At 47.6% G+C, this 27,478-nt stretch overlaps 1 protein-coding gene across 3 annotated transcripts in view; it reads right to left on the bottom strand.

Annotated features, from left to right (window-relative positions):
- CACHD1 (cache domain containing 1) overlaps positions 1–27,478 on the bottom strand; it is a 95,325-nt gene that overhangs the window by 59,802 nt on the left and 8,045 nt on the right. For all 3 annotated transcript variants that reach the window (XM_035333796.1, XM_035333797.1, XM_035333795.1), the window contains exon 2: positions 2,324–2,386. In XM_035333796.1, the coding sequence (XP_035189687.1) occupies positions 2,324–2,386 (63 nt within the window). The remainder of the gene's footprint in view (positions 1–2,323; positions 2,387–27,478) is intronic.

The following is a 27,478-nucleotide window of genomic DNA, read 5'->3' as shown; positions in this document are numbered from 1 at the left end:
GACAGTTATTTGTATCTCCTTGGAGTGAATACGTCCATCTGTGAGCGAGAGACGAGCAGTGCCTTTTTCTAAGGGCAGAATCTATAGTCAAAACTTCAAAGAAGTTTTAATTCGGTTTCTTGGTTTCCCCAAAACACTTTTGGCTTTCAAGAGCCATCTGATACGTATAATCTAGCCCACATGGCCCTTTTGTGGTGTGCAGACCACCCAGACACACTCGTGAAAACCCGATTGCTGAGTCAAAGCCAGCGAAGCCTTCGGTGGAGATGTCGGGCTGGTTTCAGGCTGACGCTTGTGAGGCCACGCCGCAGCTCCTCTTCTGCAGCGAGCGCACCTGCGCGTGCCCCAGCGCCTCTCTCCTGTCCGTGCGTCCGACCTCAGCCACTAGGGAAAGAAGCTGCCAGCAGAAGTGGGGGTGCAGTGCCCGGCCAGCAGTGGATTTCTTGCTCAGGATCCCAGTTTGGGCACCCAAAACCTCTGTGCACTCTCCCCTCAGCTTTAGGTGAAGACGGCTTTTGTAATTTTTTTGTTTAGTTTCACTTCTGCAGCCAAACTGCAGGTGTAGGGCAGGGTCCCACAACAAGACCATGCCTCCAGAAAAACCTGGATCAATGTTCCTTAGCTGCCTGCAGCTAGGAAAAACCCCCATAACGCTTAATTTCCATGAGAGGGGTTGAGACTCCATTATCCACAGGGTCAAGCAATTGTTAATGCCAGAATCTGGGTAATTTACTAGAGTTAATTCTTCGCTCTAGTTTCTTCTATCGTTCCTCACATAGATCTGTACCTCACCGAACAAAAATCTGACACAGACACAAGCAGTAGCAAAGGTTAAGCACAAACAACTTTTTTTTGGGGGGAGGGGGGCAAACCTTACCATTTTTTAGTTAACAGACACTAGAGATTCAGCCTAAAGTCTACATGATGTCATTCTAACAGCCTAATTTAAACCCCTTATCATCACTCACGCAGCCGTATATTAACACAGTTTGTCAGCATTACTGCACGCTCCACTTTAGTGCTGGTATGGGATAAGATTCCTACAGCAAAGACTCGGTTTTTGTTTAACAGAAACGCGGCGTTGCTGGGACTTTTCCGGCACTCCCCCATTTTCTGCAGATTAACCAAGTTCCCGCATTGATCATAATCCTATCAAAAGCCACCGTGTTTGTTCTGAAAGAGCAGAGGAGCTGAGCCCCGCTCTCCATTTCAAATTCACCCAAAGCCTAAACCCATCGCTCATAGATTCAAAATCTCACTTGATCCAATCCCGCTTTGGCTTATTCCTTGGAGAAAAAAGAAGTATCTGGCAATTTCACTATTTTACAGTGAACATAAATTTGCTGCTATTGCATGACTCTTTTTAATGCACGCGTGCACATACGATATGCTCTAGGAAACATCCAACAGAGCTCACATCTGACTACCTGCACAGCTAGACAGCAGTGCCCCTTTCCCCAGGGAAAGCTCCACTCTGAGGCACTTTTGTTTTCACTGAACATTAAAACTGGTTTGATAAGGGTCTAAGAAGGTCAGGTTACTCGCTGAAGGTTGTACAAATGAGTCAGTGCTTCAACTGGAAGGAAAAGACGGTTCTTTGTTCCAGCCCCCAAGCAGCGCCTGCCACTGCTATCAAAATTCATCATGTTCCAAATGAAGGTGCAAAAGGAAGAGTGCAGGACTGCTACCTTAATTTCTTAAAGATGAAAATGGGATCTCGTTGATCTATCTTTAAATTTATCCACTACTGATTTTCCAAATGTATACATGCATTAAAATGCAAACAGCCTACATGTTAAAAGATACACCACCCTGATGTTAAATTGAAAGTTTATTTTCCCCACATTTTCAAATGTGATCTCATATGGGGAAAGAAAACACATAAAACAACAAAAAATCCTAAAACAGCTGTCTCATATTTACATACAGCAATTGATATCATTTCCATATTTACAAACAATATTAGTGTTTTCGCCTCAAATGAAAACAGTTTTAAGAGACACTTCCAATGTGAAAACCAGACAATTAACATGAGATACTACACAAGGGCCCCACCTCTGCATTTGTTTTTTGTTTCTAAAGGGAAGAACCCACAGAAAGCAGATGGAAAAGCTTTTCAAGACAACAAAAAACTGTCAAATACACAGTCAGCTCATACAATACATTTCCATTTATATTCTATTCCACTTACTTTCCTTGGTGTTGCATGTTAGAAAAGTGGCCACAATAAATTCAGACAGAACTGTAACCGCTAAGCTGACAGTGTTTGTGAAGCTAAACAGAGCTTTTGTCTGTGCCAGGTGGGCAGGGGGGGCTGACTTACCTGTTGAACTTCACTTTCTCCATTCGATATTTTCTCCGTGTACACAAAGGAGTTGAATATCCTCTGCAAAAAAATCAGAAAGGATGCATTAGAGACATTTTGCCCCAAAAGTCACATGAACGCAGTTTCAAAAGGTGCACGTGAGGAAATCTGTGGCAGAGATGGACCATTTCACCTGGAAGTCTCTGATGCCAGGTCTGCCTAAGGGGAATCAAGTTCAGCCGTACCTGCTTCTGGGTCTGCATGAAGCATCTGTTCTCATGTTTGAAGGCAAAAAACATAACAGGTTGTGGCTCCCAGAACATCTGTTAGTTTACTAATAAAGTGAGGATATTTAGGATTATACACTAGAAAACTGAAAAAACACCCATTGCTTTGTGTCCTTCCCTTGATGCGATACTGGTGAAATTGCTAAGGCTTGTGATTTTAAGCAAGATAGTAAGACAGAATCAGATCACAGAATTATTGGCAGTAAGTGCAGATACTAAAGGAGTTTAAATATTCTCCAAACACAGGGTAACCATCGGTTAGCAACTCCACGAGTTTTCCTGAGGCAGGTTTGGCTGATTTCCTCCTAGGAAGGACACCCGCAGCCACAGCTGGCAGAGGCAGCCTGGAAAACCCTTCAGTATGCTCTGCTGCGCTTCCCATCATCACTTTCCTCCCTTATCCCTCTCCCTCCTGAGGGCTCCAGGAATTTCAGAAATTTGAACTCTTAATTCTAAAGCAGCTTTTGGAAGGGCAGCAATAAATCTCCTCAGTTTACAAGTCTCAGAGAGCCAAAGAGGAGAGGGGGGGAAAAAAATCTGCTCTTAAAAGCTGCCTGTACATTGAGACTTCCTCTTCTTCCAGACCTTTGTTTAAAGTTCTGCTTGGGTACTTTAACTACAAACATGTTTTTTTTTTCCTTCCCCCTTCATGAGATGAAAAGATAATTTAAACATCAGAAGAAAATACATTAAAGCATGTCATTTTGATGCAAAATGTTTCAAATGAATTGAATTTTTCTCTCCACGCAGCATTTAGTCTGCAGACATCAAAAGGAGTGAGAAGGAAGCAGTCTGTCAGCTACCAGAATGGGCCCTCCTGGCCTCAGCACGGAGCTGACCCCTTCCTCCGCGCCTTCAGAGCACAGCTGTGCTTCTAGAAGTCCAACATGATGACAGAGACCATCATACGCAGTTATATAGAGTCACAACGTGAGCAGGAATTTACCTGCGCTAAGCTTTCGATCTATTTTAGCTTGATTTGTGATCTAAACAAGTTCTTCGAAGTGTTGTGTCTCCTACCAGCTGAGCGCCCTCACGGACCAAGCCCAGACACCAACAGCTCAACGTGGACCCCGAGCACGAGCCGCATGGCGGCTGGTCAGTCCCAGGCCACGCAGTGACTGCCCCGCTGCTAACCACGGCCGTGACCCTCTCATCGGGATTAAAACATGCTGAACATGAAGAGAAGTCACTCGTTAGCGTCTGTACTTCATTCCTCCCAGCCCGGCCGTGCAGCGGGGCCTGCCGAGCAGATGGCCGCCGCCTGGGCTGCTCCACCAGGCCCCGCTCCACACGGCGCAGGCCTCGACGGCCATCACCCAGCCCTGTCACACCCCACCTGCAGCCGGCACCGTCCCAGCCTGCTGCACCATCACAAACTGCCTGAATGATCCCGCCCAGGTTGCCCCCCTTTTTGTCAGTGTGGTGGTTTTACCGTGCTAGGCAGTTGAACACCACAACCGCTCTCTCACTCCCCCTCCTCAGATGAGGAGGGGAAGAAGTAAAGGAAAGAACAACTCACGGGTTGAGATAAGGATGATTTAATTAAAGAGGGGAAAATATATATATATATATATATATATATAATTAAGGAAATATTATTATTAATTAAACAATTTAACTAAAGGGAAAAAAAAAAAAGAAAGGGGAAAAGGGAAGGGGAAAGGGAATAACTAAACAAAACAAGTAAAGGCTATGTGGAAGTGCAGAGGAAAGAAATTACTCTCTACTTCCCACAAATGAGCGATGCTTGACCACATCCTTGAAGCAGGGCCTCAACGCACGTAGCCGGTGTTCGGGAGGAGGACAGACGTTTTCGCAACGAGAGCCCACCCCTCCCCTCTTCTTCCTTTTTCCACCTATTATGGCTGAGTGGGACATCATATGGTATGGAATATCCCTCTGGTTGGTTTAGGTCAGCTGCCCTGCTGATGTTTCTTTCTCACTTTTTGCCCACCCCCTAGGAGGGTCAGAGAGAGTCCTGATGCTGTGCCAGCACTGCTCAGCAGCAGACACAACACCGGTGTGATATACCACTGCTGTTCTAGCTACAAGTGCAGAGCGCAGCACTGTATGGGCTGCTGCAGGGAAAGTTAACATCCCAGCCAGACCCAGTACAGTCAGCACCATCTATTTAAAGTGTATCATCATCCAGAGTACTCAGGTTCTTGCTGAGCACCGCTCACCTGTGTGAAAAACATTCGCTTTCCCTGCATTTCTCTAGTTCCCCTAAAGCCAATATCTATAAAAGACACCAGCTCCATCATGGTGGCAGAGGGCAGAGCTGGGCTCAGCTCCCTGCTGATCCACCAGACCGGGCTCCCTTCCCACACCGCTCTTCCGCCATCTCCTTCCCTCAGGAAAAATGCCTTCACTTTTGTAATTCCTCCCTACCCAAGGTCTGGCCGTGGCACTAATTAAGCTGGTCAGTCCACTCCGATTCCTCTGCAGCAATTTTAAAGATTTGGGGACAGTTGTTTCATGGTTATGCTGTGTCCCCATGTGCCGTAACACACCTGGCATGGGCAAAGAGTGCATTTCAGCCCCTCAGGTGGCTTGGTTTCATCAAGCAGATTTCCATAAACTCTTTTCACTTAAAATAAATAAATAAATACATACATACAGAAAGACAAAGCAGCTTTTGTTTTCTGATCCAAACTCTGAATTAAATTTCAGGATGGTTTTAAACCCAGAGTTCTTACCACTCTTTATGCTGCCAGAGATTACCCAGAACGGCAAGCAACCTTCACCTCATTTCCACCACAAAGCATCGGTTTTCAAACACAACCTTAAGAAGCAAACAAAACTGAAAACGTCTTCAGAACCTACATAAGTTTGAAATCATCTGCATTTTCCATACTTTGTTCTGAAGGAAAGCTTCAGCAGTGACACGTAATTCTAGATTTGGCCAGGCTACAGTACTGGAAAGGAGGGAAAGGGTAGTTTGCATTTCTCCTTTTCCAAGTCCCTCAGCGGGGGCCCACGCTTGCCGGGCTGGCTGCACCCACTGTTTCACTGTGCGTGGCACTCAAGCCCAGCAATATGAGCAGAAGCCAAGGGAAATTTAATACATAAAAACCAAAAATTAATCAAATGCAGTATCTGCAGGGACCGCTGCAGGATTTCTGGTGACCTGCAACATCTCCAGATAAGAAGCACCAAGAGGTGCAGATGCGTCCACGTCAGCCCACTGAGGGTGAACACAGCCAGGATGGAGTCCTCAGAAGACTGGCTTTTGTCTTACAAACACACATTTCAACACATTAGAGACCCTTCGCTTTTCTAGGATTGTTAATTACCTGTCTGGTTCAAATTACTTGCAACTTCCTAGGAAATACTCCTCTGCGCCAACCAGCTTTAATGACTTCCATGTAACCGAGTGCTTCTCGGTGCCACCAGCTGCCTCGCTTTCAGCTTGGAGGACAAGCACTCGATGAGCGAGATAAATCACGATGTGACCAGAGGCTCCAAGGGCAGGGGTCCATGGGGGACCCCTTGGGACAGGGAAGATTTGGGATGCCGCCGTCGTGATGCCTTCCACAGGTGCGGTCTGACAGTGATGAATGGGCATAGCGCCGCAGCCAGCGCCTCCTGCTAGAAGGGGGTCAGGCTTCCTACCGAGCCTCCGAGATAAGGGGCAGCTTGGGTTCAGCTTGGTTGCATACTGAAACGAGGCTTTGGACATTCACAATCTGTAGTTTGAAATTCGGGAGGTGACTAAACCAAGGTTAGCATAGGAAGCAGGATATTAACCAACATGTTCCCTCAGTGCCTTGAGGTGAGAACGAACTCAGCAGCAACGCACTGCAGCAAGAAAGCACTTCAAAAGCCCTCAACTTGACAAAAAAGCGCAACCACTGCATCAAAACAAACAACACCACAAAAGCAACAACCCCCAAAACCAAGCCTCCAAGATCCCCAACCAAACACAAGCAGCAGCTGCTCTTGAGAGCCGCCAAGCAGCTGCACATCGCTGTTTGCCAGGCGAGATACGAATCCATCCCCTTACCAACAAGAACTGAGTTTTTACAGACCAAGAGCATCAGGAGAAACAAATACAAGATCAGCAAAACATTAATTGAGCTGTAAATACACTGAGGCTGCTTTAACATCTGTACTGCAAGGCATTTTAAGGAAGAAAAGGTTTGAGCAGATTTTGGACATGGACTGCTGTTACCTCGTATTTGGATCATGACAGGATGAAAAAATGACCGTATTAAGCAAGGATACAAACCAGCAGTAGCAAAACGTACACGTGTCAAATACAAGCAGTATTAACTCAGCGGGGCTGCAGCACTTCTTAACCTCAAGTAGCAACTAACCAGGGTCTGTTTCTTATTTTAAAGGTTAATGTTTTAAAGTGAGCAAACAAATATATAGCAAATCCTTTTTATGATGGAACTCGCAGAGCTAGACTGTTTTGAGGGAAACCTGCGGCTTCTTCTGGAGTTTGTTTTTGCAGTGTCTGAAGCCGTATCACATTATGTTTTGTTACCATTTTCTAAAACTGAGAAACATTAAATAGTGGGTTCCCGTGAGATCGAGGATATGCTTCATGTTTTCCTCCAAGAAATCTCTCTATGTATTTATATACGAAACTAAATTGGAGGAAATCATAGCAAAAGGCAAACTCCGACGAGAGCAATGCCCCCAGCAGCTCTGCTACAGCCCCTGCTCAGTGCAGCTCAGCATCCCAAAGGACTGTCCTCACGTTGTACTGCCAACACCGTTCTCTTTCAGGGGGTTTCAGAAAAGAACAAGTTTGCAGGAAGGATTTAACTAATTGATGCTTTTTTTGTTACACTATTTGTCAAGCAGCGCCAGGCATCCTCTTCAGACAGCAAGACAAAGAGATGAGACCAGAGCTATGCTGGGTCCGTACTCTTGTGGGTGCGAGCCTCTCCCTGAGAGCAAGGCACCATGAGAAGAGAAGCATCTTCAGTTAATAATAATAAAATTAAAAAATAAAAGCAGGAATGTAAGGACTCCCATAACCTGTGATTTCTGCAGTCCCAGCCCAGTTCATCTACTGTCAGCTACTTAAAATTCTCTTTTCCAATTCGTTTTCCTGTTGTTGTCCTCTCTTTTCTCCCCTTTTCTCCCCTGCTGTCCATCCTCTCCAGCAGCTCCTCACATCGGCCTGATGCTCTCTCCTCACACCTCCACCTGTCTGATGGGCAGACCTGCAGAGAATCACTGCAAGGTCTTCAGTGCTGTTAGGTAACCCGATCCCAAATCGGCCTTGTGTTCATAGGGAAAACAGCCAAAAGCAATCTGCGGTAAGGTACGGGTCTTGATTCTGAGCACAGAGAGCACAACCTGAACAAGCACTTTTTAAAATCATCAGTATCTCTGGTGAAGTGCTTATTCTTAAAACAGCTGGCTCTGAATTCAGAGGCCTGAGCATGCATCTTCCTTCAGACTCTCGCAGGGGCCATTGCCAGTTCACCAAGCCGCAAAATGGTTCTGTGGGACCAAAACCTTCCCGGTAATCCCTCCCGAGGCAGATGCACAAGAGCCCTGTGTGCAGCTGGTACCCAAGTGGGCTGCTGCAGCCCCCCGTGCAGTGGGTGCCCAGGGCACCGGTGAGATCTCCCGGTGTCCTTCTTAACCCACAACAAGAAGCCTCAACTTCTGCATGACCTTCAGACACTTCTTTGGGCAATCTGTATGGTAAATGACTGCAAAATTACAGCAAGATACCTGCATAGGTGCAGCCAGCTGTATCTGGGGCTCGGGGTCTGCCAACAGCATTCGGACACCACGTGGAAATCCCGCTCCTGTTCCCATCTCACTCGGTGCAAGGATATTGTTTGCTCCTATGCCAGCACCTGCATTTTGCTTGGAAAGGCTCTGCGTGTTGCGAGCAGGCAGAATCAGTCCACGCTTGCTGGTCTTCCTTGCTAGAGCATTGTCAAACCACACCACCGTTTAAAACATCCCTTTGGCAGCTTCATGGAATGATTTTGCTATTTTACACGTAAGCTTTACACAAGGTTAGCTGGAATGGGGGGGAATTTGTGGAAGAAATTCAGTTGTGAGAAAACGCTCAGAGTACCTAACACCGCTGTCCCACAGGCAAACCGAACACAGACCCTCCTGGTACTGAAAACGCAGGCGTGCATTTGCAGATGGATCTTAATTCTGAGGGGAGAAAGTGTCGCAGAGCCTGTGTTTATTACAGCTCACCTACCGCCATCAGCCTGTGGCAGATAAAAGCCGTTCGGAGCATTTCAAGAGCTGCATTCAGAACCGGAGGGGCTAAGTAGGTAGGGCATTGCTTGGAAAGAGTTCAGCACAGTTCTTGTAAACGTGTTTCCTTGGAAAACTTCGGGCATTTACAGTGAGGGAAAACTATGGAAAAGTGAGGATCTGCCAAAAATGCAATCAGGCACCGGCAGATTTTTCCCTCTCCTTTTTCAAGGGAATGGGGGGGGGGGGGAAGAGAGTGAGAGGGGAAAATACCCTAGGAAAATTAGTTCCACATGTTAAAAAGATTATTCATTTAGCCAATGTAACTTGACTAAAGTTATACTCATGACAATGTCAATGGCAGTATTTCAGAAAAAGGAAAGTTATGCTACCCAACCTTCAAATATAAAGCAGATGGGCTTCTCAATAAAAGGGGATTTTTTTTCTCCCTACCCTTATCCCCCATTCTAGACTTTAGGATGTGAAACTTACAATATTTATATGGATTTCTTCACGTTTTCAGTGTATTTAAAACAGATTAACTGTCTATAACCAAACGGAGCTGAAGTTACCGGAGCAACCCAGAGCAACACAAATGCAGCGAAATGTTGAATCTGAGATTCAAGTTTTGCAGCCTGAGAGCTTGAAAGGACCCGCAAAAACTGCGCCTCTGCAATTCTCTGTCCCTGAACGGGGACACTGCCTCGCAGCCTTCCCAGGAAGGGATTTAAGAACTGACAATGACGAGGGCTGCTATCTTTTGCCCTCCTAGGAGAACGGCCAGAAGACATTTGTATTGATCTCCTCCCAAGGACAAGGCTTGCAGAGAGGCAGAGTGCTCGGGCTGAGCTCTCTGTTCCTCCTCGGGTGCCCTCGGGTGCAGGGTGAGACGATCCGATGCCGACACGAGCGAGCAGCTTGCCGTCTCACCCGCCTGCTTCTAGGCACCAGGACGGCACGGCGAGCACTGTAACACATTTCTAATAATTACTTTTAAAGTAAAAATAACAAACAATGGTACTCCTACAGAACATTTTCCAACTCCCTGCCTTTTTTCAGTCTTCCTAAGTCTACAGACAAGTCGCCTTGGTGCTCTTTATGCTTCCTTGGGCAGTATTTGGCTGGATGTTGTGCCCACCGCTCAAACAACGCAGAGTTACCCTGATTTACACGTGTAATTTTACAGCGAAGTCAAAAGAAAAATAAAAAAAAAAGAAAGAGGGAGGGTGGGATGGGAAACCGAGAGCACATGATTTTTTTTCCTGATGCGTTTAACACAATCGAGGCAGAAGCTGTTTGGCTTTGCTTGGACAAGCGCTGCAGCACAGAAACACTGAGGCTAGAGCAACGTATTAAACAGATCGACTTGAATCAGGAAAAAAAAAAGCCCCAGACCGGCCAGCTTAAACGTAGGAATGTATACATCATTACACTGAACTTCTGTGCATAAAATGGATGGGCTGATGCTAACGCAAATACAGGCTGTTTTCTTTCAGCGGCCGAGAGCATCATTTGTCAGGATCTCTCAGCAAGAGCCATCACCGTTCGGAGCTAACGCCCTGACGGCAGCCTGCCCCTGCAAACCGCTGCCGCAGCGCTTCTGAACCGTAACCCCCCAGCGCTGCCTGCATTCCCAATGCGACGAGGTTTAAACCTTTAAACACGCTCTGTAGCCAGATCTCAGCTGTCTCCAAGCAAGGCACTACACTTTTTCCAAGAGAACAATCATCTATCAGCAACAACCTGACGCAGACTGTCGGTACACAAGTGCTTTCCTGTCCGCGTCGGTGTCCACAACAAGAAGCACAGGAGCACCCTCTGATTACAACGTTAATTCGTTAGCAGAAGTTTCAAGATCAGGTATTTCCCTACCTCATTTGTGTCGTTTTGCTTTGCTATAGTCCCCCCATTTCCTTGTTTGAAAGGCAGGGAGCAGGAAGAATTCCTCGTGCTCCTGAAGCCTTACACCATTTCATTTCCCAAATGCTTTTAAAAGCAGATAAAAAACTAACTCCGGGAGATAAACACTTTGCGTTATCTTCATTACCTCCATCACTCTGGCTAACTTGGATGTAAAGTTGTTCTTAGGTAACTGCTACGTTTTCAGCTGATCCCAGACCTGAGGCCAGCCCCATCCCGGTGCTTCCCGGCACCGACTCCCACCCGCGTCTGTGGGCACAGCAGCCCGGGCACGCCAGCTCTGTCCGTCACACCCGGGTGAACAGGACAAGCCTCCAGAAGCGCTCCGGGAGCGCAAGGCTGGTGCCTGCGAGGTCTGTCACCTCCAGCCGCTGCAGCTGCACGCCTGACTCCTCTCCTGGCTTCCACGTGGCTGCTTTTGGCAGGCTGGCTCTCATAGGTGTTGTGGCTAAAAAACAGCCTTAAATGAACCTGACAGGACAGCGTGTATGCATTAAAAATCTTCCAGTTAAATGTCAACATATCGCATGGGTTACAAAGAAGTAATTCCTGCACGTACCATGGACAATGGCCCATTTGCAGGTGGAGCCTTTCGAAACACTCCTCCAACTAGTCTCACCTGGTTTACGCAGTGGCTGGGAGAGCTGGAGGCGTGCAGAGAACTGGGACTGCAGGGGGATCTTACCCGTGTGGACAAATCCCCGAAGGAGGGAACCAGGCTCTCCTCCGTGGCACCCAGAGACAGGACGGGAGACAACGGGCACAAATTAAAGCCTGTGAAATTCCACTTGGTCACAAGAAAATATTTACTCGCTGCAAGGCTGGTCCCACGTTGGAACAGGCTGCCCAGGGAAGCTGCAGAGCCCCCTCCCGCCAACAACCCCACAGCTCACATCCCATTGCAGCCAACTCAGGATTCTCGGCGCCCGTCCCACAGCCACGACCCCCACGCCAAAACGCTGGATTAATCACCGGATTTTTACAGAAGCAGAAACAAGCTAGTTTAATTTTCTCTCTGGTTTTGGCATTTGAAATCCCCTGTCCTCTCTGAGTGTTAAGCACAGTGAAACGTTGTTTCCTTAAGTGCTGAGGAAAATAGAATTACTCATCAAGCAGCGCTGGCAATATCCCGTTCCTCTTCTCATTTTCCAACCAGGAGCGGAATGAGCTCAGGGAACAAGCTCACTAACAGGTTACTTATCTGACAGTCCCTCTCCATTATGTTTCACGAGCCAGAAGACCATCGGACATTATCGACACGATGGTACAGACCTGCACCAGAAGCGAACGGTGTACCCTGGACCCCCCAAAAATACCGCACGGGTGCAAAGTAGCAACTAGGTGCTAGGATGGTCAGACTGAAGAAGACTTAGAGGAAAGTGCCAGAGCCCACCGAAGCGAATCGCTAGCACTCATCCAAGGTCGGCTGCCTCGCAGAGACAATGACACCAGCAGCAGCAGGGCTGACCCAGGGCACCCAGCAGCCCCGCTCCCGCTGAGCAGAGTCCCTGTGGTCCCCAGGAGCACTTTTCCCTCGCTCTGTGAGAGCAGCAGCCCAGCAGGAGTCACCCCGACGTTAAACAAAAGCTGGCAGGAGCGCTCAGCGGAGGCCGGCCGGTTCAGCGGTCCTGCTCGTGTTTAACTCATCTCAGGGCACAGGAGGAGGCAGCGCAACCCGCAGAAAACAAATGCAGTCTTCGGGAAAGAGCCGAGCCATTAGATGTTATCTGCTCACAGAGAAATTAAAAATTGAGACCAAGGAGAGGCTCGTGAATTGAATTCCTACGGCACTTCAAAGCAATTTGTGCATGAATGCAAGCATTTATTCTTCTAATTAAAAAAGAAAAAAAAAGCAAGTAAAAAAGCAAGCCATCATTTACATGAAAGGGGGGAGTTGGAAAGAAAAAAAACACAACAAAAACTCCAGTGTTAATCAAGAGCAGAGCAGCTTCCAACCCAGAGATGGGAGAGAGAGCTCAAAATTTAATGAGGGAAAGAACCAAAGAAGAGCAGGACTTGCCTCAGAGTCTTTTGTAGCTCGGCCTCACTGCAGCCAAAACCCACGCCGAGGCAGCCCAGGAGAATTGCCACTGCCAGCCTTTGGGAGCAAAAATTATCTGACGCCTTACAAAGCGCAGTCCTTTATCTTGTATCCTCATTGTTTCATGAGCCGAGCAGGCTGCAGGCCAAGGGTGGGACACCAGAGGCCGGAGGGGAGGACGGACTGGCAGGAGGGAACCATCTCGCCGACGGAGCCGCGGAGACGTGAGACGAGTCGGGGCTGCGTGACCCGCGCCCTGGCCGGCCCTAGGAGAGCTTGGCACCACCAGGAGCTTGCTCAGATTTTGCTTTCTTGTGCCCTAATTTTGTTCTTACAAAGAAAGCCTGCATAATACCGGAGAGGTGGCTCTTTGGCATCCCCTTCTTTTCCACCTTTATTCTGGGTCTCCTCACTACAGGGGCACAAGACCTTGCGTGCGTGTCCGTGGCCTCATGTGACGGGCACTGGGAAGCTCGCTTAACATCCCAGTCCGTGCTAGTCACGTAGGCACAACTACTTCAGCTGAACAGACTCCACGGGTGGACATTTAAGTACAAATTTCTGGAGGTATTCTATCGGTCTCTGAGACTGCCTGACAGACCCTGTTGTAATCAGGGAGTCCCCGGCTGACTTCGTTTCCGTTGTGAAGCCCTGGTTAGGTTCTGCTTCTTGCCACAACAGCAACTTTAACATAAGAACTCGTATTTCAAGGGAAGAATACTACGTAGCACAACTGCTTATGGAAAAAAGTCTGAAAACGAGACAGATTCTCTAATCCGCTGTTCTAATTCTGTGAATATTGCCAAACCAGCATTTATTGCCTTACATAAAGATACTAAATACACACCATGAAAGCAATTGTTCCATTGGAGTGATGCTACCTGCAGTGCCTCATAGCTGAAAGTAATCATTCCGGCCTTCTAAACAAAGATGTTTTTGCTGAAATTCTTACAAATACACTCATTTTCAAACACTCAGTAGCAAGAAAAGATGCTGAATAGCAATTTAAAAATCAGCGTATGCACTCCTCTGATAAGCTGCTGAATAGCAATACTGAGATGGAAAGCACCTGAATTATTTCTGCCTTTCAAAAAGGATGCTACAGATCAGCGGCTGAAACCTGTAGGATTCCCCTCCCGCCCCAAATCTCGACAAGTGGTTCACCCACTGAAGACCTCCGACTGCAGCGCAGGATTTGCCCGTTTCCAGCCCTTTTCGGCCGGTCAGTGGAGGGGCTTCTTGCAACATACCAGATCCTCAGCGCCGTGCGGTCAGATTCCTGTGGTTTCACGTGAAAGCCGTACAAGCTCAGCATGAGAGCGGGAGGAGCTTTCTGCCAGGACTGGCCTGGCATCGCCCCTGTTCGCCATGTAGTTTTCAAGAGGAACACATTATTTTCAGCTATAGCAGGCCTGTGCTGCGATGAACTTCTGCAAACTGTCCTTGGTTTGGGTTTTGTGTTGGTTTTAACAAAAAAAAAAGTTTATTTTTATTTTTTTTTTAGTTTTTTTTTGGTGTTGGTCTTTGCAAAATATACTCGTCCTAGGGTAATTAACAGTGGTCACTTGATAAGTGCACCAAACGGGCAAATTGATGATGCTGAGCAGATCTTACTTAGGTATTAAAGGTACATCAAATACATGTCAGCATGATTCCTTTCTACTTACTGAAAGGGACATCAATATTTAAAAAGATAAAGACTAGTTCTTCTAATTTATACCAGAGCTTACAGGTGCACATTCCTGTATTCCTCCTCTAACTTAAAGGGAGGACAATCTCCAGTACCTGTTCTCCTTCAGCCCTCTGAGAAGAGGACTCCGATTTACTTTGAAAGCTTGACTTCTTTCTGAAAATGCTAAGCAAAGGAGCTCGGACACAAATTGTGGGGTTTTTTGTTTTGCTTTGTTTGTTTTGATGCTTAGCTGAACTGGCTTCTGTGGATTACTGACAAACAAGTACGTCCACTCAGGATGCAGTCAGCCCGAGGAGGACCAGCACCAGCACCGCGGCACAGCACCGCTCGGCGGGACGAGAGGCTGAGCTGGTAGCTCCCACGTCCCTTCCATCACCAGATTTGACTGACATCAAGTTTAGGTTTTGCAACCCCAAAAAAACACATAGAAACCATGGAAGTGGTTGAGTCACTGTCCCTGGATGTCTTTAAAAGACATTTGGATGTAGAGCTTAGGGATATGGCTTAGTGGAGGACTTGTTAGCGCTACGTCAGAGGTTGGACTCAGTGATCTTGGAGATCCCTTCCAACCTAGATGATTCTGGGAAACCACACAAGGCAATCGCTACAAACCTATGAGCCCAGTCCTGGGATCCTGCACATCCACACGGCCTTGCAGTTTACGGCCAACCTCACACAACACCGCGAGGGCAGGAGGAATGGAGCAAACACCACAACTGGGAGCAGATTTCCACGGTAAAAATGAAGCTAAACTGGAAGGAACCAAATTGCAGAAGAGAACAAAACAACACAACGTTGGAAACGCGTTATAGCACCATTAATTCCTTTTATAACCTGATGTCATTGCCAGCTGGGTTGTACCTATTAGAAAGATCAAAAAGGACTCATGCATACACACGCTGTTAAAATTAAAACAATGACAAAGGCAATTCCTATTTTCATTCCTTCTGTAAATATTATTACAAGCTGCTTTTCCGCAAAACACAAACCATTAAGTGAGCTCCACTGCTCCTGTCAAACGAACACAATTAAAACAATTTCTGTTTCAAAAGAGAAGAGAATTACTTGACCTTTTTGTAAGCCTCCATTCATGTTTAACTTTGTCTAAATAAAGTATTTTTGAACCTCTGGAGAGGAGCCTGCTCATTTGCTCCGAATAAATCTCTGCTGTGATTTCCTTCAGAAGGAACCACTTAGGTGAACACTCCTATTTAAGCAGCCCTCATGCTGATCACACATTCAGTGCCATCTTCATTAAGAATAATCAAGAATCCCTAGGCGGACGTTTGCTCTTGGAATGATAAAATCTCAGGGTTTCATAGTATTCAAGGTTTCCTAACATTCATTCATATTTAATTTTTTGAGGATGCACGTGAAAACCCCTTTGAGTGGAAAATGTTTTAATTTGAAGCGTTTGGTATCAGCTTCTTCCTCAGAATAGTTTTGCATTTTCAGTAAATCCTCCAAGCTTTCCTTTGTTAGAGGAAATTTTATCCAAATTCAGCAATACGAGGAATCGATGAAAAGCCTACCCTTGCATTAGAAAAAGAAGTGTTTTACTAAACCCTGTCATTCCCAAACTTTTAAAGCACTCGATGCTAATACCAGCCTTTAGGCTCGCTGGATGAGCTGCGTTAACAGGCATCGACATCGTGCTCCGGTGGGAGCCCAGCTGGTTGCGGCATTCCAAGCCACGCCGAAGCGTGCCCAGGCAGCACCTAGGGCTGGGAGGAGGCACACGCCAGGGAAGCAGCGGCTGCCCACCTCGTTATTTGACGTTTTCCATTACACAGAGATGACTGCAGTCTTCGGGAGGCTCTGACAGCTGCGTTACTTCCAGTGCTACCAGCGAGCACGAGGAAAGGCCAGAGCTTCCCTTGCGCTTCCCCGAGTGAGGTAACACTTGTCTGGCAAACCTGCAGCTGAATTAAGGATTTAAGGTTGCACAGAGACAGCCTCCAACTCGGCAACCTAAATAAATTCCTTTTCTTTTGCTTTTCCATGCAATTATCTCCACATTGCACATACGTCTGAACACACAGAGATGACTCCGTAATCCACTTTTGTATCAGGATTAGCAAGTTCAGACACCGAGGAGAAATAAAGGCATTAACGGCGCTTTGACCGCGGACACAACTGAGGCAGATGAACGCTGCTCCAGGAATGAGTATTGCTGATGTCAAACACGGTTACTGCTACCCCGGGATCTGTATCTGACAGCCCGAAAGTGAAGGAAAATACAATTTATCGGACAGGAAATGCTTCGTTGCGTTGATACTGATATACCAGCTTAACAAATTAATGAACAGATTTTAACTTTAAGGAATTAATAAGTGGCTGATACTCACAATTCAGCTTCAGCTCCCTGTTTCGACACGCAATCTCTATTTTAATTTCCAAAAGCCTTCCGTGGAGCAGTTCAAACGAGCGTTTTCACCACGTTTTTGTTACACCTGTCAGCTCCAGACGTCTCTAACTTGCTCCAATACCACTGCAACCCAGGCTTCTGCCTCGCCTCCCTGTCTGACTTCAATTCTTCTACGCCTTTTCAGTCTTAAATAAAGCAAGGATACAAACACGAAGGCAAGGTTACAAGAGAAAAAGTATCAGGGAATATAAAAATTCAAAATATTTTTTAAAAAACACGATTCAGCTCCTAAAAAATAAATCACTTAATATGGATTTTTTGGAAAAGAAAAAAAATAGGTCTTCTGAAAGCTCTGAGAAATCCCCCTTCCAGGAAAAGTGAGGTTCTTCCTCTGCAGTGCCTGACTAAACATTAAAGCAGTGTTTCAACAACACGTTTTTCCTAATTCACCCTGGGACTCGAAGCAGATGAATAAGAAGTGGCAGTAATGCAGCGGCTGCATCTTCCAGCGGGGGATTCACAGCCTTTCACACTTGGTTTTTAGGATTAAAATTATGATGTGGCAATCGTAACGGTATCACTGAGTATGAAGTGAACTCCATCAATTCATACGCGTGCCTTCAGCGCTCCTCGGCGACATCTGGGGCTCGCCAACATCTGCCAGCATCTGTCAGAGCCGCACGCCTCCGCTGGCAGCGCTGCCAGCTGCTTCCGCGCTCCCCGCACAAAGTCAGCCTTCCACTAGGAGCATTATCTAATAGAAACATAAGTTATCCGGACAGAAGACGTACCACAGCACGCGTTTAATTCCACGTGTTCAGAACGACGAGGTGGTGACCTTCACATCGAACCGTTAGGAAGCGGAACGCTAACCAAATCCTTCCTCAGCAGGCGGCGTACGGCCAAGATCCGAGGATCGGGTCTGGTTTCGTTGGCCAGCTCCGCAGTGCTCGGGGAGGTTTACTTGCTGATCCCAGAGCACTACAGCCCACCAAAACACCACCAAATCCAAGGACTATGTTTCTAAAACAATTCTGAAAACCTTCACACTAGTTTTGGGCATAAAGAGTAACTCCAAGGTCCACCTTTCCACTCCCTGAGCTCTTTCTGGATGAAAGCAAGCTGAAAGATGCGCTTCCAACGTTAACCTACCGCACGCTCAGTCCACAGGATCAGCCTAGAGCTAGGTCACGGCTCACGCGTGGGAATCAGGTCCTCAGAATCGGCTGTCCTGCCCTCCTGATCTGCCCCTACCACGAACCCGGACAGATCCGCCCAGCAAGAGGCCTGGAAGAAGCACCCCAGCTGTGACGGATGGGGCTCACACTTCAAGCAGGATTAAGAAGTCTTTTGTCTCGCTGTGAAGCCTGAACTCCGTCTTGAAACCTGTGATGATAAGCCTTCATCAAGTGCCATTTCCTTCTGATGTAACAGAACAAAGTTCTGCCTGTAAAACCCTTCATAGGATCCTTTAAATTATTTCCCCGGTGCTCCGCAGATCTTTGTCACGAACCCACTCACCACCTATTTTCCCTGATCACAGCCCAGACAAAAACATGTTGCACGTTCTGAACGCCGCTACCCGATCCAAGCCATGCCAAAATCTCTCTTGAAGAAGATCTCTGCACGTCCACAGCGTTTTAAGCAGGGCACCCTGAGACGCATAGCAGCTGTTCAACGCCGAGCGTGTTTTCCAACATACGTACCTACGGCGTGTCCACCAACAGCCTGACTAGAACTGATGAAAGCCTTGGGGGCCCTTCTACACGTCTCCTGCCGTGCTACGTGCTAACGGGCAGCCCTCGGATTGAGGTGTGAGCGCAACCAGCCCAAACCGAGGTGCGGGCTGTTCTGTCGCTGTGCCTGGGAACAAGCCTCCGAAGGAGGAGTTCTTTGGCATGTGACAATCACACGGTTATTGCCGACCCGCACACAGGTGTGAGAGGCAAGGTGCTGGACGAAACCTCCTCCCTCCGTGCTGCTGCAGCTGGGCACAGCCCCCCAGCCTGTCAGAGATCAGAAACTAGCACGCAGCAAGAAAGAGCTCTGCTAGGAACGGCAGCTAGCAGCGTGTGGAAGTGGTGCAGCTGATGAAACCAAGTCAATCAGGCAGTTTTCAAGTCCAACGCTCGTTTCCTCATTGCTTTGCACTTTCCTGGAAGCCTACGAGATATTTACAATGCAAACAAAGCCCATTTGCAAGCCCCTGGAGGCACCTGCACCTCTGCAACGCTGTAAAGCAGTACCGGTAAAAAGGAGAGCCGGGTTCCCACCTCTTCTTTTACCTTCCCCGTAGCTAAACCGCACTTTACTCAGTCTCCGATTTGCTTTACAGCCTCCTGAATAGCAAGACAAACAGGTCAATAAATGCTGTTCTTCCTGTCCCGCAGATAAATGTGTGAAAAAGGAAAAGATTCCTTATTCCCTGCCTGACAAATGCCTTCCAGAAAAAGCACAGCAGAATAAACGCATTGTAACAGCACCTGTAAGAGACACTCGTTTTTCTTAACACTGAATTTCAAAGTTATACTAAGATCACTGCTTCTGGAACACATTCCTGCCATTTTTAGTTTTCAGGTTGGTTTCATTTAATTGCAAGCAGAACAGGCTTGTTACAAGAATGGGATGGGGCAGAGGGACGAGCTGCTGGGAGGCAGCAGCCACGGGACTGCCACAGCCACACGCGAGCACGCCGCCCTCTGCCCACCTGCATCGGATCAATTCGGTTTTATTTCAGCCACTCACAGCGTGCATGCCACGACCGAGGCAGAAGATGGGATTTTGTAATTTCTAAGTGCCCAGAAGATTCAGCTACAAATACTGCAACTGGGCAGTGCCACCACGGGAACAGCAGCACAACCCGTGCTGCACTCGTACCTTACGAAGGACTTCCCAATTGCAGGAGCTGGGGCACAGCCGTCTATTTCTCAACATTCTCGCAAACTACTCCCCAAAAACCTCACCAGACACAACCTTAAGGGCTCTGTGAGCAGAGGGAGCTGGGAAACCCACCAGGATATTACCCCAGAAAACCCCGACGTCGCACAGCGCAGCCGCTGCCCTCCCGCCAGGAGCGCCATTAGCGCCATGGTTTAATCCCTGCGCATCGCCCAAGCCCACCTGCGCTCCCGCCGTGTCGGATCGCAGCACGCTCTTCCTGAATTCATTTTACATTCTCCTGTCTCGCGGACAGGCAAGGGAGCTAACAAGCAGTCCCCAAGGCTTAGTCTGAAGAGAAAAGCTGGCACGTGCTTCGGCAGCACGACCGCAGCTGTTGCCTAATGAAATCCTCATACGGGAAGGCAGAGGAGCTGCCCAACAGCAGCCAGCAGGCTGGTTTTCAGGCTTTTATTTCTTGAACCAGCTGTTTCAGATGGCAAGCTGCTTCCTCACCATTTCAGAAGTTAGGAGCGCGTAATGGTGAAGCAAAAAGGTCTTACCTTGACCAGGCAGAGCCGGGCCAAATTCCTCCAGACCCATCACCTGGTCATTTATTTACACAGGTTTGGGCTCACAAACCACTGAAGTCTTTGTGAAAGACCGGCAACTGGTTGGATTAGATAGCTTTTGCTGGTGAGATCCTCATCTCCTGTATTCAGAAAAGGCTTGCTTTGATACACACGAGATAAAAAAGCAGACTATTTCCCTCTAGTCTGAAGTACGCCAACCAAGACGGCATATTCTGCATTAAAAAAATAAGTCAGAAGGGTGAAACAACGCATGGTAACAGCACTGCCCAGCTGGAAACGTTTACAGGACCAGCAAGGTCCCAAGACAGTCTCCTCAAAACGTTCCTACAACAACTGTACCTTCCAGGTATTCAAAACTTCATGGGAAAATAAGGGTAACCCAGGCAGAGCGGCAAGAAATGGCCTGGATAAGGCAATTGGCTTCTCCATCTGGGCAGAAAAACACCTCCCGAAGAAGACAAAAGCCTCTTAGGATTCCTTCAGGACTTGTCCCTCAAATCAAGAGCAGATGCTGGACACCACTTAGTAACAGGCTTGTAGGTTTGTTGACTTAAACCACCCACTTCTGGATGAGAAAGCAGTTACCCGACAGCGTTCTCAAACGGAGTGGGAGGGAAGAGGGAATAACAAACGAGAGACGACTGCAGGACCCGCACTCTCATTTTCGATCCACTTGTACCAGGAACCTGCACTCGCATCATATTGGCGAGGGCCAGAAGTAAAACAAATGTAATTAACAAGTGTCTGAATAGCTAACAATTAATTGCTTTGCTACCCGAGATTCAATTTATCAAAAAAGCCTTCCTGCCAGCTACTTCACTCTGTTTAACACCACCAACAACCTTTGCCACGTGCCGGAAGGTCACTGCCCACCACGGTGATTCCAGCTGCGTTAACCCCCGCTATTATCCCAGTTGCCAGCCGAAGACACCTCTCCGATCTGAACCCACCTTCCAAAGACGACCCACTGCCATAGGGTAGGTTTGTCGGGGGCCGTGTTTAACGGCAGCGACAGGAGGGGAGCCCGCGGGCTCCCCGGGCTGAGCCGCAGGAGGAGCAGAAGGCAGAGGCGGCGGCACCCTGCCCTCGCCAGCAGGCAGGCGTACGGCTTCACCCGTAGGAACTCAGCAAAGGAAACGGGGGGAGAAAGCCGAGCCTGCTGCCATTTTCTTGGCATTTGCCCAGACAAAACCAAAAACCACCATCACATTTTGCAAGGAGCAGGAGATGCTCTGATTCTCCCTTCACAAATAATCCATCCTCTAGTAGCACCTCTGGCTCAGCAGCTTTTTAGTTTAAATTCCAGCTTCCCCCCGACCCCCAAAGCCACGTTTATGCTTCCAGTAATTTTCAGTTTTCCTTTCGTTCCGGCACTACTGTTTTTCCTTGTCCTTGGAGAGTTTTATCAGGGATTATACACATGTACTGAAACACAGCCGCTCTACTTCTTTTCTCCTTTTTTCCCCCCACATAAAACCCCGTCTCTATCAGCCACCCAATTAGCTGCCCACTATCAAAAGGCTGCCTTGGCCTTTCATCTTCTTGAAGACTGGATTCAAGTGACAGGGAGTCATGGAAACTGGGGCTGGGGTCATTTCCTGTTCCAGCGTTTAGTCCCCAAAATAAAATAACAACAACCGTCATAGCGGGGGCTTCTGTCGTGCCAAATACTGAACACCGCTCGCACCATTCTGCAAGGCATGAAGGAGATAAAAAATAATCTTCCCCATGAGCAATGCTCACCTGACAAACCAGGGAGCTGCTTTTCAATACGTTCATGTAACCATCCCTTAAAGAAACTGAAGTAAACGAGAATCAAAACACAGAGCCTGCACCCAAGTCGTACCTGCGTGAGCTGCTTTCCGCTGTGCTGAATATGCAGTGAAATTAACGACATTTAAACAGAAAAAATCTTCAGCTTTCAGAGCCCGTGTGCTTGTTATAGCTCACAGTGCGACGGCAGCATGCCCTGTGCTTCCCTAAGCACTCCGCTGAGGACAGAAAGGCGTTGGGTAATTGTGCAGGGCCTCGTTATCACAGCCCTTCAGCTTCAGGCGCTTTATCCATTCCATCTGCCTCCTTTCACAAACTAACAATCTCCATAACCCCTTGCTTTTGCAAAAGCAGCTCGAAGCTTGCCGAATACCCAAATAACTCAAGAGCTGCATCTGACTGCTAAAGCCGCAAAAAGCTTCCAAGACACCGAAGGCAGAAACGTGACCAATTCCAACCAGCAGCTCTGCCCGAGGTACCAGCCACCGCATCTGCGGTGCGGCCCCAGGCACGCGGCGAGCACAGGGAGCAGCGCGACCTGCGGCGCTGCGGCACGTGTTCTTGCTTCTTCGTCTGCGCCCACCAATTCCAGCAACACGAACCTCTCTCGGGAGCCCGCATGCCTCGTGCTAGAAGCAAGCCAATCGCTGGGGCATCCCTGCTCGGCGCCGCAGCCAGCGTTCCTGCGGTGTTAAGCAGCAGTGGCTTAATTCCCACACGTTCCGAACACAAAACTTGCCTGTCATCTAACACCACGCAGCTCTCATCCGTGAGATTAATCTCAGTTCAATTAATCTCGTTTTAATAATGGCATGGCGTTAAGGAACTACGAATCAGGAGATATTTGGAGCCAGACCACTGCGTGGTAGAAAGCTGCCAGGTTAACAACATCCATGTTACTGGGGAACAGCAATCAGGGCTGGCCATCTCCAGCTGCTGAACCCTGAAGAAATCAGCTCCTCGTTTCATTTTTAAATTAACCCACTACAACAATGTCTCTGGGAAGATGGATTAAAATCAAGGATTTGGGAGTTATTATTGCTGCAGCAAGATCTTGTCTTTGGCAAGAAGATATTGAGGAAATGAGGGGCACCTGACGTGAATCCAGGCACACCTTGAATGAGGTAAAGCCTTCATCCAAAATTAGCACTACCTGTAGCCATAGACAAAAACTCATTAAAACCTTACGGCAGCCTCTAGAAGCGAACACAGATGCACTGACAGATGAGGACACAAAGACCAGCGAGGCTTTAGCACAACTGCAGGACTGCTCTAGGCAGGGCCGACTTAAAAAAATAAGAAAGGGAAAAAATACATGGAGTTAGACCAACGCTGATGTGTTGAAAGCTGCTCGAGTTCACGAATGGAAGAATGAAGAGATGACAGCCACCTGACCATATCAGAAACCCTGCTCCAAAGAACTTCAATCACATCTGTGCGGCAGCACCACCTTAATTAAAAGGGCATGGCCTTTGTTCCAAAAGGAAAGAAAATAAGATCGTTGAATCTTCTACGAGATGTTCTCCAACTGGAATGCATCTCCTGGGAACGCGCAGTTCTTGCAACAGGATTAAGGTGAAGCTCTCTGTAACCCGCAGAGCACATAAATTACCAGCAACTGCAAAAGGAAATGTGTTTATCGGAGAGCTTCAGTTCATGATTTTATTTACTTTACTGAAGTTTAGTTCTTTTTGCTAGCTTTCAGTGGGAACTTAATTTTATGCCTGCTAGATTCTTGCTCTCGTGAAGATGTTTGCCAGGTCAAACTGAAGGCATCTGTGTGCTTGCAACCTGATTTTTTGTGAAAGAAAACCTCCTTGCCAGGAATCTGTGGTACACCACAGATAGAAAAAAATACCGAAATCCAGCTGATGGATTAAATGGAAGATGAAAGATAACATCGGATCTGAATTAAAAAGAAATAAATAAAACGCTATGCTGGTAAAACGGCCACTACAGACAAACCTAATCCTTGGACCTAATCAGGAAAAAAAAGGAGGGGGAGGGGGGTACCTGGGCTGAGAAAAGTTGTCTCAATTTCCCTGGGCTGGGAAGCTGCTATTGTTGACTCAGAGCCACTTTTACTGCCAGGAGAGCAGCGAGCTCATTGCAAATGCAAAGCCCCAGCTGGGGGTAGGAAGAACTAAAAGTGTTAAATGCTCGGCTCATGAGTGCCAATACCAATCACCTCCGCATTGCAGAGCCGGGGTTCCTCCCCCTCCCCTCTCGCTCCCCATTATGCTCCATTCAAGCTGAAAGTGAGAAGGTCTTTTCCTCTGCCATTCTGTGTCAGCCAGACTTGGGAAGCTCCGCAGGAATTGCTGAGAGATCCAGAAATGCACAAAAGCCTCCTTCCACAAAGCGCCCTTTCATCTAGGCAGTGTGTCTATTAAATACGTCCTGTTAATGTGCATACATTTTTATAAAGAGATTATAAAGTGAAGACTCAGTCACTAACTCAGCTGCACAATAAGATTTTTAAGTCTATTACTAGAAAACTGGGATTTAAAATGAGTAGCTGGGAATGCTTCGTAACTCCTCTGTAGTAATACTCGAATAGGTCTCGCACCCACAAGTGACAGCCAAGCCGTGCTCTGTATGTTTTAATGCTTTAATTTCTTTACTTGGTGACACGCAGGCACCTCCGGCCACGATCCCGCCGCATTTGGCACTGTTCTGATAGGAAATGGAACGGAGGAGGCAAGCCCTGACAGCATACCTGCACCAAACACGGTGCTCGGAGGATATCAGTACCCTCTGCCTCGAGGGCCTTTGGGGTGACTGCTGTGTCACGCAAACCATCGCATGTCACCACCGCTCACACTGAAGGCACACCAAGAGCTGGTGTGCTGCAGGTACGCTGCAAGTCACTGTGCGCTTCCTGCCCTCCCTTCTTGAAGTGCTTTTGCCAACTTTTCCCTGACCTGTTCCATTGGGCACAGTGGAAAAGAGAGCAGATGATGGCGTGTCCTGCCCTGCTCCGCTCACTTCTTGTCGTCCCAAGACACGCTCTGGGGCGGTCACAGCATCATCTCTGCTTTGGTAGGCTGGCAATGGGAAGCATCGAAAAAAAAAAGACTGATGCGGATCCTGATTGTCCTTGGTGGCTCGAAGATCAACTGTTGAGCTGCCCTTCGTTCCCCAGTGTTTGCTCCTCCTCTCACCAAAACCAAAGCAGTCAACAGCCATCTTATCTACCTTCTCCACTATATCCCTTCCTATATGTTTTTCCCCCTCCTTTGCCCACTGGGACCTCCCAGGAGTTTGAATAACTCAGTCAGGAAGATAAAAATTCCTGCCAGACCTGGGAAAAACCAAGTTATTTATTTCAACCAAAAGGCGAAAACAGAAAGAATCCACCTTTTTTCCTTTCTGCATCAAAGTAAGGCCACAAGTTGACAGTCTTCACCAGCGTGGGTATGGCTTCACTCCAGCTTCACACAAGGGCCTCTGCAGGATCCGCAGCTAGCCACACGAGCAGCCCACAGCCTTACTAGAGTAAGATTTTAATATTTTAAATAGATTTTTGGACACACAGGCAATCGGACTTAGGGACTTAGAACACGAGCACCACGTCCTGGGAACCCAAATCGCCACCTGCACTTCCAGATGGATCGAGGTTCGGGTCCAAAGGCCTTGAATACACAAGAACTTTTTCTTTTCTCTTTGTATTAAACCCGTACCAAAGCGTAGGTGAATAAAAACTAGCTAAGAGCCTGAAGAAGCCTCAGCCATCCAAGTGCACATCAAAGCCTAGCAGCCCTTTCTAACTTGGCTGAGAGGTGCCAACAGCTTTCATTACATCTTCAAAGCACCCCAAAACAATGCCGTTTCTCTGCTAACCTTTCTAATGGCTATCTTACCCTATCCTAGCTGCTTATTTTTTTCCTTTCACGGGTTTTCAGGCTGTACCGAAGCACTCGGCTGACACACGTGAAGCAGAGCATGAGGCAGCAGGCCCCGCTCCTCACACGCGCCCTCCTGGAGCACGTCCATGTTCCCTCACTGTGGGCCCAACTCGGAGCCTTCCCTTCTCAGAGCACCTTTGCTCCTTCAGAAATCCTCCCCCAAACACCAAGATCTGTGGTTACGGATGTTGGCTTTCATTTATCTGTGGAGGCTGATGCTCTATTCTCGGTCACTGCAACCTCAGACTTTCAAATGCTGCTTTTTCATGTGTCCTGAATGTATTTTTGGATGTGTTTGTAGACTCACAGCTAACAACTTACTGAATAAACGCATAAATATGAACGGGGATGCAAAATTACACTCAGGTGACGTCATGACGAGGCACTATTTTAAAATTCATGAGGTCCAATTCCTCACCAGACAGAACCAAACGACTAGCCATTTCTATTTAGGAAGTTATCTGCTATTAGGGTTATATTGAGGTTTCTTCTTTCATTTTGGCCTGGCATCCACAAGCTTTAATGGCAATATAGTATTATCAGCAGGTCAGTATCTCAATTGTTAAAATCTGAATGGAACTTTGTGATAAAATGCCTGAGAGCTGAGCACAGCGCAGGCACCTCGGCCAAACGCAGCCTCATCTTCCACTCCCTGGCTTTACCAGCCATAAAATACTCCCTCCAAAAAGCCAGAGGAGTCACTGCACTCTGTTCCCTTCACCAAACTCAGTCTCTGAAACTACTGTAAAAATCAAAGGGGAAGGACATTGCTGTCAAAGAGCCAGATATAAAAATTTGAAGTGATAGCTCTGTTCCAGTCAAAACTAAGCTACAAAGAAGAAAAACAGCCTTCACCTCGTCCCAGATCCCACAGCGAAGCAGTAACGCATGAGGGAAGGCAGGCTTCCTAAACGGCGTTAGTCACTTGCAAACCTGACATTGGTGAAGCTAATCTAGAGCTAAAAAAGCTTGAAGATCGCCGTTTCCCTCCTCTGCAATGTATTTACTAACTTTTTTCCAAATATGATTTTTTTTTTTTTTAAATCATGGTGTCCTACAAGCAAAACACAAGAGACTATATACAGGAAGAACACTTCCTAAGTGCAAAAGGATACCTTTAAGAGGCACATTTCTAATGAAGCTTTTCAGCACAACAATGCCTAACTTTACCTGTCTTTTCCTCAGCAGCTTCCTGTAATCACAGCACCTGAAGAGCCACCACAAAGGATGGATGGAATAAAAGTCTGAGAAGCAGGGGAGGGACAGACCAGGGATGGCACAGCAGGGCCTGGGCAAGACCTGGGCAATTCCAGCACGTACAGAGCAGCCACGCCGTACACAACTCCCCCAGAGCCGCAGGAAGCTCTGCAGCATCACGGCGGAGACCGCAGCCCCCGGCACACCGCAGGTGAGGGCCAGGAGTGCACTCTCAGCAGCCGAAAAGCCAACAGTTTGCACCAGTGAATCAGCATAAGCTGCTCCTGCTCTTACTCAAGATGTAAACCCCTCCTGCTCCCCGGG

Source organism: Oxyura jamaicensis, chromosome 8, assembly GCF_011077185.1.
Source record: "Oxyura jamaicensis isolate SHBP4307 breed ruddy duck chromosome 8, BPBGC_Ojam_1.0, whole genome shotgun sequence".
In the NCBI taxonomy this organism is placed as follows: Eukaryota; Metazoa; Chordata; class Aves; order Anseriformes; family Anatidae; genus Oxyura; species Oxyura jamaicensis.
The sequence above is the reverse complement of the archived record's forward strand: the minus strand, read 5'-3'. Positions and strand labels throughout refer to the sequence as shown.